The sequence below is a fragment of the Pavona decussata genome, unplaced genomic scaffold, assembly GCF_977016875.1.
Source record: "Pavona decussata unplaced genomic scaffold, jaPavDecu1.1 SCAFFOLD_92, whole genome shotgun sequence".
NCBI lineage: Eukaryota > Metazoa > Cnidaria > Anthozoa > Scleractinia > Agariciidae > Pavona > Pavona decussata.
Window position 1 is genome coordinate 4,955,827 of NW_028145509.1, and position 12,272 is coordinate 4,968,098.

Here is a 12,272-nt window from a genome sequence, read left to right on the forward strand (position 1 = left end):
TCTATCGGGGCGTCAATTTACTCTAAAGGTACCATTTGTTATGTTTACTAAATATACCCGCATTTCTCCAAATACTATTGAACAGGGGTAAATTTACCTGCCAGTAATGTTAATACCAGAAATGTTATACCAGTGCTTGTATAGCCACGGAGCAACCTATATTAGTGAGTTTTTCAATCTTAAGAATGTTAAAAATAATTTGCGTGGGATCAGCACAAAGTTGGAACTTCCCCCATTCATTTTGGAGTGTTGCGATCTTTTACCTTTTTGGTCAGTAAACTGTGGAATGCGCCGCATCCAATGGTTAGAGAAACTAAAGACATTGTATCTTTTAAGAAGGCTCTTAAAAGTTCATATGACTTGAAGCGTGGAGAATTGGCAATTTTTGAAGTTTGTAAATTTTGTATATAGATTAATTACCAGTTAGTGTTTCGGTAGTGTTTATTAAGAGGAGGAGGAGGAGGAGGAGGAGGAGGAGAGAACTATGCCACCACTGTCTCTTGGATACGTTCTAAAGTCTCCTTTGCCATCCTTAGGTCGGCTTTACTCTGTCTTAGAGGGTCAAGAACAGTTAGAAGAGCAATTAGAAGCAACGTTCGAGAAGCGGACTTTGAATTAGATAGATGCCTCGCCAAAATCTAGGTCCTATAATTTTTATACATACTTTTTCTTCCACTTATACTTATAATAAGACTTTTTTTGTCATTAAGGACCATAATTTAACTTCCGAATATATTTTTAGCGATCAGTGATAGATCTAACTCTAACGATTTAACTTGATGAGATATTTTTTTCCTATTTTTATTACTATTATTATAAATATTATTATTATTATTGAAACATAAGCAAGCGAAAATTAAAGTTAAGGCTGGTTTCCATATGATCGCAGATCGCAATAAGGTCTGCGATCGTCTGCGATCCTGCGATCGTGATCGCAGATGATAGAACCATGTTCTATCTAGTAAAGGCTGGTTTCCATATGATCGCGGATCGCAGATCGCAGATCGCAGATCGCAATAAGGTCTGCGATCGTCTGCGATCATATGGAAACTACTTCTGCGATCGTCTGCGATCCTGCGATCGTGATCGCAGACGATCGCAGAAGATAGAACCATGTTCTATCTCCTGCGATCGTCTGCGATCAATTGCGATTGTTTGCGATCTGCGATCTGCGATCTGCGATCCGCGATCATATGGAAACCAGCCTTTAGATAGAACATGGTTCTATCTTCTGCGATCGTCTGCGATCACGATCGCAGGATCGCAGACCTTATTGCGATCTGCGATCATATGGAAACCAGCCTTTAATAGCCGACGTTTCGGCGTCATCGTGACACCATTCTCAAGGCAAAGTGGTAAATTAATGCGAAGATTTGATTTCTACACTTTACAGTCTCTACAAATTAGCATATTAACAAAGGATCACAAGTTCCTCAGGTGAATACCTTTGCGCGAATCGAGTCTGTTTGCACGTTTAGGGATGGTTTAAGTTTTCTTATGAAAAGCATCTCCTTAATTAGGCAATCAAATTTGTTAGAACATTTAGCTAGCACGTGAAATTGTTCTGAAAGACAACGAGGCACGTTCGAGTTATGTTCGCTCAAGTAGTGTTTACAAATAGACGACGATTTTTGTCGATTTTTGTCGATTTTTTTCGTCGTCTTTTTGTAAACACTACTTGATCGAACATAACTCGAATGTGCCTCGTTGTCTTTCAGAACAATTTGTAGAGACTGTAAAGTATAGAGACTTTAAAGTATAGAAATCAAATCTTCGCATTAATTTATCCACTTTGCCTTGAGAATGGTGTCACGATGACGCCGAAACGTCGGCTATTAGCTTTAATTTTCGCTTGCTTATGTTTCAAGAGATCATCATTATTATTATTATTATTATTATTATTATTATTATTATTATTATTATTATTATTATTATTAGAAAGACAAACAGACAAAAAGCATTCCTAAATGAAAGCTTTTCGTAAAAATATAATTGACAATCAAACCTTTACTTTTTTTGTTTGGTCGATTATCAGTGGCGCTAAGGCATTAACTCGACAAAGTCTGCAGCGTCACGCGCCAGTAATGATCTTAAACTACGACCTCTAGTTTCTTTTGCTTTGAACTATGGGGTCTGTTTGTCATAGCGTAATTTCTTCGCCGTGAAATCTCCTATTTCCACCGTTTCAACTGACGAGTACTGCTTAGAAGTTATTCTTTCGAAATAGGAGAATCATGCATGCATGTACTCTTTTACTATCTTTTTTGTATTATCGAGTTTCCTTGAACACTTCTCAGGAAAGAAGGAAAGAAAAATAGCCTTTCTTGCAACAGCTATATTTTCCACACCCACTGCATGGGGAGGAAACCACCAAGCCGAAGGTTTATATCTTAGTATGGGTGCTGCTTCAAGACCGTAGATCACGCGAACTGTACAACGTACGTACTTTTGAGTTGTTTTACTCATCTCATCTTATTTCACTGAATGAAACGATCTGTAATTATTTTGTCAAATGGCTTCTTCCAGTATTCACTAACGCTATACACTCTTTCTTTTTTGTAAGGATATATTTTATAAGAATATCGAGGCTGAAATTTGCGAATTAAGAATATTTGAAGAAAAAACTTGAGGCTAAAATTGTGAAAAGAATATAATTTCGTGCGTTGAAAATTTGTAAATACAATACAATGATCTGTGAGAAATGCTTTTTTTAAAGCGAAAACGGTCAAGTGTCGTCTGACGTGACATCTTAAAACTATCTGACTGGCAGCGATGGAGCATAACATTTGATGCTTTTGATTCATAACAATGATGCTTTTGTGAACGTTGGAATTTAGCATACGAGAAAAACATTAAACACCGCATACTAATAACGAAGGATCGTGATCTTTTATCGACCATTTGATAGGTCAATGGGCTTATGAATTATTAATAAGTTTTTGACGTTTATGAGCTGCTGTTCGCTTTCCGAAAATTTTAGTTGGTTCTTAATGACATGAAGAAGAAGAAGAAGAAGAAGAGGAAGAAGAAGAAGAAGAAGAGGAGGAAGAAGAAGAAGAAGAAGAAGAAGAAGAAGAAGAAGAAGAAGAAGAAGAAGAAGAAGAAGAAGAAGAAGAAGAAGAAGAAGAAGAAGAAGAAGAAGAAGAAGAAGAAGAAGAAGAAGAAGAAAGAAGAAGAAGAAGAAGAAGAAGAAGAAGAAGAAGAAGAAGAAGAAGAAGAAGAAGAAGAAGAAGAAGAAGAAGAAGAAGAAGAAGAAGAAGAAGAAGAAGAAGAAGAAGAAGAAGAATTAATTTTCCCATAAAAAAGTAACATGGGAATTAAAATTTTTTGGTGACAAAACACTAAAGGAAACTCTAGGGTTTTTTTTCATAGTTTTCATCCGAATTTTCGAGGCCACTTGAGCCTTTTGAACCGTTGGGTGCCCCTTTGCAAGTAAATGACGTTTAAATAATATCAACATAGCACTGCATTTGCTTTCTTTTTTCGCACAAATTATACGCCGTTTGGGATCAAATTGTACGTCTCAACCTAATACAACGACGGGAAAAATCTAAATACAACATGATGAAAAGCTTTGGTCAAACACAATATCCATGTAATTAATTTTGATTCTTTATAAGAACATCATGCAAAGAATACACAGGAAAAGCACAAAATTGCGAGAAGCCAACAAGAAGGATGAGCTGCCTTCAGACTCCTCCATGCAGTGTAGGGCATTTGGACTTTTCTGGAGGAAGGGGCTTGTCCATCTTTGGAATCGACAAACACTTGGTAGGTGGCCTTCCCTGCAGAAGTTAAAACAATCATATTCAGTCAATTGACGGTGCCGATAAACAACCTCCTCATCAGAGGCTCAGGGGAATAAAACAAAAGAAATTAGACGGAGGCTAAAATAGGATCAATTAATTTCTTTTGGTTTATTCTCCTTAACCTCGGAGCCAAGTTAGAATTTTTATTTGACGAAATCGGTCTATAACATTAATAACGGCATGGATGGATAAAGCCAGGCAATTCTGATTCGAGTAACCTTGGAAAATTAGGGGAAGAAATAATAAAAAAAGGAGATGGGTGAAGTTTGAGAAAGAAAGCCAAATTACCTCTGTGAAAATATATCTCCTTAGAGGAAATCTGGTTAGGAAATTTTAATTTCACTGATGTGGGTCCATAAAAATAAAAGCCATAGTGAGTCTTTGTACTTACAATTTTACTAGTACACAAGGGATATATATTACAATAATATGCACTGCATGCCTGTTGTTGCGTATGACAATATTACCTTGAATACTTTCATTTTAATTATTGATGAAGTCATGTTAAATGATCTCTCCTTTGGAAAATGACAAAAATCGTAGTTGCCGCAATAAACAAATCTTTTCGGTGCATGCCACGTAACATATTATTGGCACTTGTTCCCAAAAAGGCGATCATTTTACTTGAATTCACCAGCAATAAAATTCAGGTGTGCTAACCCAACAAGAAGGAAAAAGTGTTTTCGCATCATTAATTTTCCTTCGTAGGTCTGACGCCAATTCTTGTGTCCAAGTGATGTTCATTGTAGCAAGAGGGTTAACGTTTGGCCATGTCACATTGACAGACGGACTGAAACAAAGAAATGTGAAAATTAGGTTTAGGCCTTAAGATGATAACAAACAAAAATAAGGATAAGCACAATTTTCTACCAAGTTGATCGTTATTTACCTCTCTGCTTTCGGTAAGATTTTGACATTAATGAACAGTTCCCTGCCTGTGTCTGTCATATTGACACAACAGAACATGTTATAACCGCACATACTTTGTCTAGCTTTCCGAGTTCATTTGATAATTAAAAATACCAGTAAAGCTCTCTCTAACGTTCGAAACAAATCACCTTGACTAATCTGGATTTGTTTTGAAGAGGCTACGAAGAGGACTAAATGAGAACCTCTACTTACAAGTGCTGTTTAATGAATTGGTATACTGGTGCGTATAGTATGCTGTTGCAAAAATTCGAGCTGTTTACCATCCTCGGATAATAGAACAAAAAGTCCAGGCACATCTCATTAGAAGTGGAGTAACCACCCTACATTTCCCAAAAGAAAAGGAAAGAGAATCAGGAGAAGCAAAGTCATAAGATTATCTATTTAACCTTGAAAGTTTGCTTTTTATATGAAAGAAAGCTGTTTCACGAAACAAAGTGATCAAGGAGCCAAAAAGTTACATTTACGGTAATTTTTGACGAAAAATTAAGGAAAAGAGTTTTGGTAAACGACTAGCGGGCTCCTGTCAGTATTGAAGACGTAGATCAGTAGGAATTGTAAAATAAGGTTATGGAACGTTAAGGCGCTTCGCAGTTTATACATTTTTATTAAGTATTCAAGACGTGTCTGGAGAAATTTAGCTTCCTCGTTATTTTATGCAAGAAAGAGCGACTGAAACATTTAAATAATGAAAACAAATATCTCATTTGGAAATATTTTATCTAGAGTGAATAATTATACTTACGACGTTTTCTTTTCAAGCTAGCCTTATAAAGCATTTTTCACAGGCTTTTATTATCTAATTTTAACGCGTAAATACGCGTATGTTCTTATCGTGTAGGATCTGTCTGTAAATTTTCGACTCTTAGAGAAGGTTGGTTTCGGGCGATTAGTTGGTATACTCATTCAATTATAGTGTTGTGACTTAATGGGCAACAATTTGTTTCTGTGTTTGTATATCAGTGGTACTAGGTACCAGCCAGCATGTCAGCCAATGAATGAAAGATGTTTTCCTGACAAAATGGAAAAAATATATATATAAACTAAGCTCTTTCCCTCTTATCGTTAAAGCTTAATGCCTGAAAGTTGCTGGCAGTATTTTTCTTTGGTTAGCGCTGTTAACTTTTCCAACAATTAAAAAAGGTAAATCTGAGCGCCTTCCTGGGCATGCTTACCACCACAAGTTCGTTGCGGTCCATAGTTTGGTATTTACAGTAGTGAACCAAGTCGTCGCCCTAATTGAGTTTTAAAAAAAAAAGACTGAGAAGAAGAAGAGGAGGAGGAGGAGGAGGAGGAGGAAGAAGAAGAAGAAGAAGAAGAAGAAGAAGAAGAAGAAGAAGAAGAAGAAGAAGAACAACAACAACAACAACAACAACAACAACAACAGCAACAACAACAAGAAAGAAGAAGAAAAAGAGGAGGAGGAGGAAGAAGAAGGAGAACAACAACAACAACAACAACAACAGCAGCAGCAAGAGAAAGAAAGAAAGAAAAAAAAAGAAAAAAGAAACCCTTGTGAGAGATTATTTTCTTTAATAAATGGGGGACAATAATGCATGGCAAAAGGTAACAAAAGTTTTCTTAAGCCGCATCCACAGCCAATTAATTCCTTACATTTATTTAGTAAATAAAGATAACACAACATTCATTTAGGGAGGAATTTTTCAAATCTTGGAAGCACGACCACGATAGCTTATCACCTGTGTTCATGTCACAGAAACACGAATTAAGTCAGTCGCCTGCTGGTTTCCATTTTGAGTGGCCGACTCACGAAGTCAATTTGGAATGGACGTGGTAACCCAAGTTAACCGTATGTAGCCGTTAAGGAATGATAATTTTTGCACAAGGAAATATATGTCTGCGCGTTTGTTCTGGGCAAAATAAGGTGGCCGTTACAATGAGGCGTTCCCCTGTATCAGCGGCGAGGTTGTAATGCGGCTTTCCGTAGCACTGTCACTGATTTAGATTTCATGTTTACCGGTCTGATATGTACTTCCTTCCTTAGCACTTGTATATCCTGAAAAATTAAAGCACAAAGGTCAATGTGTGCATTTGTCCAGAACGTCTACTAAAACCATAGCCTATCCGAAGGATGTAATTCGACAGAGACTAAATAAAGTTTATTTATCTCAAATAAAGTCAACTTGAACTCACAGTGAGGTTCTCTTCTCATCGTTTCTACCCTTGCATAGCTTAAAAACCCCAGTCCTTTCAAGAACGTCTTCAAGCGAGCATTTCCAGTGTCTTGGTAACCAAACGATTTATTCAAAGGCAAAGCATGTATGGCTGATAATTGAAAAGGGTGAAATGAAAAATAAAACAAAAAAGGTGTTTTTTTTTTCATGTTTTGCTTCATCTTTTGAGCCTCTGTTTTTTCCTTTCGGAGAACATTTTCCCACGCGCTTTGTTGTGTGCATACAAAGTATGAAAAAGTATCATGATTGCTCTTTTTATTTTAGCCGGCATGAGTACAGATCGAGACATAATCAAAACTACCATGCAAAGCAGAAATTAATTCCAAGCAATTTCCGTAACATGCACAACAAATCTTTTCTTGGCATTTACTCCTTTTTGTCCTTCTTTTTCTTTGCTCTTATTTTTTTGTTTTATGTGCTGTTGAAATGTAGTTTTTGTCCATACTATTAATAATAATTTAATGTAAACACAGGACTTCATTTAAAACAGTCTAACAGTCCTACCGAATTGGATATCTCCTGTTAAAATATTCTTTAAAATAAATTAAATAAATAAAGATTGGCACTTTTGCGTACTACAGACAACGGTGGGCACTTATGAGGACTACATGTGCTTCATGAACCAGTATCATAGTGTATGGAATAAGTAAAGAGATTCTTCTTGGGTATGTTATGCTACCTGCAAGTTGAAATGAGGACTACTCCATGAACCAGTATCATAGTGTATGGAATGAATAAAGAGATTCTACTTGGGTATATTATGCTACCTGAAAGTTGAAATCGTAATTATCATCTCGTGCAATCTCTGGTAGTTCGACTCCGTCGCGATAGTGTTTTGTCCACGTTGCACGACCTAAACGTTTCAAAAGTACATATAAATGTTATAAAAACGAATTTATAATGTTTACGTTGTAGACAATGATGTAATTGTTTCAAGTGCACATGACAGAAAATATTTTTAATTTGCTTGATCAAATCTTCATGCTGTTCGTTTTCTTTTCCCAAATAGTTTTTCTTCCTCTGGTTGGTGTAAACACATAAGTCAAACAATTCTGCGCAAGACGAGATACTGGGGATAGTAGGGCTATGACGTCATTACAGAATAGCTTGTTTCGCGGTTGTCTGTTTCTCCGTTGTTTTTCGTGTGCGGAGAAAGAAAACTGTGTGGACGAAATCATGACCGGGAATGTTGAATGCTTAGGGGGAAACAAAACCGCAAAAGAAGCGATATATTGACGTCACAGCTACACTATCTTCAGTCTCCCCGGGAAGTAAAATCACACGTTTTAATGCGCCTCAAATACGGCAAAGAAAAATTGACAGGGAATTTAGATCTTCGATTTCGATTCTCATACGAGAACAACAAGAAGACTTGGTCAAGCAAATAAAAAATGAAAATCCGTTATATACACTTTAATAAAATGAAGGGAAGCAATAACAAAAGTTAGAAGGTACAAAAGTTTATCCAATTTACAGTGCTGTTTGCATTGATCTTTTTTCGTTTGTTTGTTTTCAATATTTCACAAAACTACTTTTACGAACGTTTCTAGTTTTGCTCTTTGGAAAGGAAGACTAAAGCCTTGGAATATTCCCCCTTTACTGGCGAAATGCCAATACGGCTAGAACAAACTGTACTGCAAGCGGATACTCTAAAATTTCAGGAAATTAGTTAACTCTAGTAGTTCTTCGCCCTCACTAACAACATATTATAAAATACCTTGTAGGTGAGTGTGGAGTAATGCGGCAAACACGTTAATTCCTTTTTCTGGTAGTGCTGATTCTTCTAACTTATCCTAGCGAGAGACAATTAGGGAGCTTAAGCAACGACGACGGGGACGGCAACGACAAAGCCGCAAAACAAAAGGTTTAATGAGCAAAAGCAATCGCTCTGCACGTACGCTTTACATTTTGATACATTTCTCTGCCGTCCTCTGCAAAACAAGTTAGGGACCTTAAGCAGCGACGACGACGACGGCAACGAGAACGTCAGAAAACAATAGTTTTAATTAGTAAAACACTGGCTCTGCACGTGCGTTATACACTTTAGTAAATTTCTTTGTCGTCCTCTGCAAACCGTCAAATGACCACACTTAAGGGTTTTATAGAAAACGTGAACGCATGATTATTAATTTTCATTTATTTTTCTGAATGTTAAAGCCACCCCTACGGCGTAAGCTTCTGGATTGTTCGGCCAGTTTACACAAACTAAATGTGTAGAAATTATCGCGCATTTATTCAAAAAGTACGAAATGTAATTTTCAAGTTCCGTTTTCGTTAGCGTCGTCGTCGTCTCTGCTCAAGGTCCCTAATGATCACATTTAAGGTTTTGTGGAGAACGTGAACGCACGACCAGGTAAATTCTTCATGTTCTTTCTTAACTTGTACGCCACTTCTAACAATTTGGTTCCTGGATAGTTCGCCATTTTTGTAAAAGTTGAGCGAGTTGAAATAGTCACGAAGTAGCACAAATGAAATAAAGATATATTTTCGGGTGACGTTTTCGTTGCCGTTGCCGTCGTCGTTGCTTTAAGTTCCCTCTAAAATAAAACTGCACATCAGGAGAAGTTAACGAGTGTCTTAATATAAGATGATTCCATCGAAAAGAGGCTCTTATGAAAGTTTTTTAAAAAATGGCACACTTATTCATTACAGCGAGTACACCAAGGAACTGAAATAAAGGAGGTGTCACAAGACTTCTTTTCACGCAGTCGGACTGTGGTATATAACCGCTAGCTTATGACAACAGTGTTTAAAAAGGCTAGAGTTCAGCGAACCATGGGCATATACATTGCTTCCAGAGAGTTATTCCTAGCAATAAAATCTTGATGGTATTAGAGCACAACAATGTCACATTAGAAGCCTTAAAGTTGGCGAAAAATGAAACTATTGAAAAATAGAGCAATTTGAGCAACTGTTTATGTCCGCTTCCAGTGAAATTCAAATGAAAACTGAGATTGTAATAGTGGTTACATTTTAAAACTGGAAAACGAGAAATTCTTTAAATTTGTATTTATTATCTCGAGTTATATTTTCTTAAGACGTGACCTAAACATGGGGGATCACGATGACCGTTTAGGAGAAACAATTACTTTTTCTGGGGAATTTAGCCTCAGAGCAAAAATGTGATGTTTTGTAGGAACGCACAAGAAATTATGCGCAGTTAGCATGCCCACTGCAGTTCAATAGAATTACCTTAAACGCTAAATATGTGAGTAACAATTGGACGATAAAAGTCCTTGATAACTGACTGGTTGCAGTTGTCATGGTAGCACTACAACCAAGAGCTCTACGTCAAGAGAATCTGATGGCCGGTACCTGGAGACATTCTTTGGCGCAATAACCGACTGTCAACCAGGATTCTTGCTTTGGCGGAATCACCAAAAAGTTAGTGAATGCGTCTCCAACTATTAATACACCAGTATCATACTGACGGAGATTCGAGGTGTAGTAAAAACGAATTCCCGAACTGTCCTTGCGTCCTGTGGGAATACATAAGCCAATGAAGATTAATTCTAAGATAACCTCTTAATGTGTTGTAGGGTTATGACAATTGTACCGGCAGTTTAGCGTTAGAAGTTTACAACTCGTTTTGAAAACCGAGTACAGTGTACAAACACATTTTCAAATGTTAGTGGTTGGAAAATGTAGAAACGAGCAAGAGCTCTGAAGCAAAGGAGATCAAGATCACCATTATAGTATGGAACCTAGTTATGTTGTTAATTCCAAATGGTCCGGTTGTTCCCCCTTCCCCCTTCCCCCTTCCTTCATAAAGCTTCAATAAGCAAGTTATCTAAATAAATACTGAAATAAATAAATAAATAATTAAATAAATAAATACATAAATAAATAAATAAATAAATAAATAAATAAATAAATAAATAAATAAATAAATAAATAAATAAATAAATAAATAAATAAAACGAAATTAAAAAAAAAACTCTGACCTTCAACCTCTTTGGGATTGTTATAGTGAATTTCAAGCATATAGTTTCCGGGAGAATCATCCGTTCCAATCGGGAAACCAGCTTTGTTTGGGTAATAAAACGCTTGAAATGTGACAGAAAAACAAGTTTACAAATTAACAAGGATATTACTTTATACCACGCGGGTTAAAAGTGAGTGAATGTATAGTTTGTTGATCGCGTAAGGAAGTAAGGACTCGGGAGAATTCAAATACATTAAATCAGCAAGGTTTTTTTCTTTCTTTCTTTCTTTCTTTCTTTCTTTCTTTCTTTCTTTCTTTCTTTCTTTCTTTCTTTCTTTCTTTCTTTCTTTCTTGTCTTGTTCATGTTTTCAAAATGCTTCGAACAGCAGTTGGCCTATCATTATGAAAACAAGAATCACAATCAATGATCTCAAGAAAAAAAAAGAAAAAAATAAAAAGAAAGAAGAATAAAAGTTGGATACTGACTCGAACTTGGCTCGTGCTACGAGTACACTCGTCCTGAGGCAGCCATTTCCCCTTCGTTTTCATCAAAGAACCAATAAGATTCAGGGAATCGCAACACGTGATAATTTGCACAGCGCCTGAAGTGTGGGGTTATTTCTTGTTTATGATAGATGCTACGCTCTTTGAATTGCAGTTTGTCGTTTTACTGTTGCATAAGAATATGGTGCATTGGCTTAAATTCACCCTTGCGGCGACTCCACCAAAAGTCTACGACTCTGCTAAACCACCACGACGTAGAGTGTTTTGAGAAAAACACGAGTTTGTTTTCTGTGGTGTTTTAATTTAAAAACCAACAAAGTAATGGAAAAAATGAATTTGTCGTGTTATAGGGAACCGAAGGAAAAATGACATGTTGGTTTGCAATTCATGCAATGCCATCAAACCAGGTAATAATATTACTTTATACAATGTGTAGCATGTATGCTGTTTTAGCCAGAAACTGAATAGTTGCCATTTTATGCCATCATGTTGAAGGCTTGGGCACTAAACTTTATGTCATCACTGTCCTCATTTGCCAAAGCTCAATCCACAGTAAGAAAGAAGTTAGCAACTGGTACATTTAACTATAATTCTTAGTCCGCAAAAATGCTCATAAATCACACAGAACAGCTCTAGAAGCTTGAAACCCAGCATGAACAATGTTGTTAGTACGGGGAAGAATTTCGTGTAAACATAGCTTTCTATGGGCCATATATTTGGGCTGTGTTAGGTTCACAAGGCATTGTGATTAAATTAATTTTATCGTCACCATCTTTTTTCTTAGGGCAGATTAACAACTCATTCCATTGCATTGGGTTGCTTGAAAAGAATGCAGAAGGTGACTTACTACATGTACAACTTTATGAGTATTGGGTTATTTGATATTTTTGGGCTGCAGGTGTTTGGTTCAAA

At 36.6% G+C, this 12,272-nt stretch overlaps 1 protein-coding gene across 1 annotated transcript; it reads right to left on the minus strand.

Moving 5' to 3' along the window:
* Positions 1-3,440: 3,440 nt before the first annotated feature.
* Positions 3,441-10,998, minus strand: LOC146474030 (DBH-like monooxygenase protein 1). The gene is made up of 9 exons (XM_085118053.1): positions 10,876-10,998; positions 10,247-10,410; positions 8,649-8,724; positions 7,699-7,784; positions 6,715-6,753; positions 5,912-5,971; positions 4,932-5,059; positions 4,470-4,599; positions 3,441-3,785 (listed from the first exon to the last, which is right to left on the minus strand). Exons 1-9 carry the CDS (start codon positions 10,913-10,915, stop codon positions 3,690-3,692), a joined length of 819 nt encoding a protein of 272 aa, XP_084974179.1. The 5' UTR covers positions 10,916-10,998; the 3' UTR covers positions 3,441-3,689.
* Between the last annotated feature and the right edge of the window lie 1,274 nt (positions 10,999-12,272).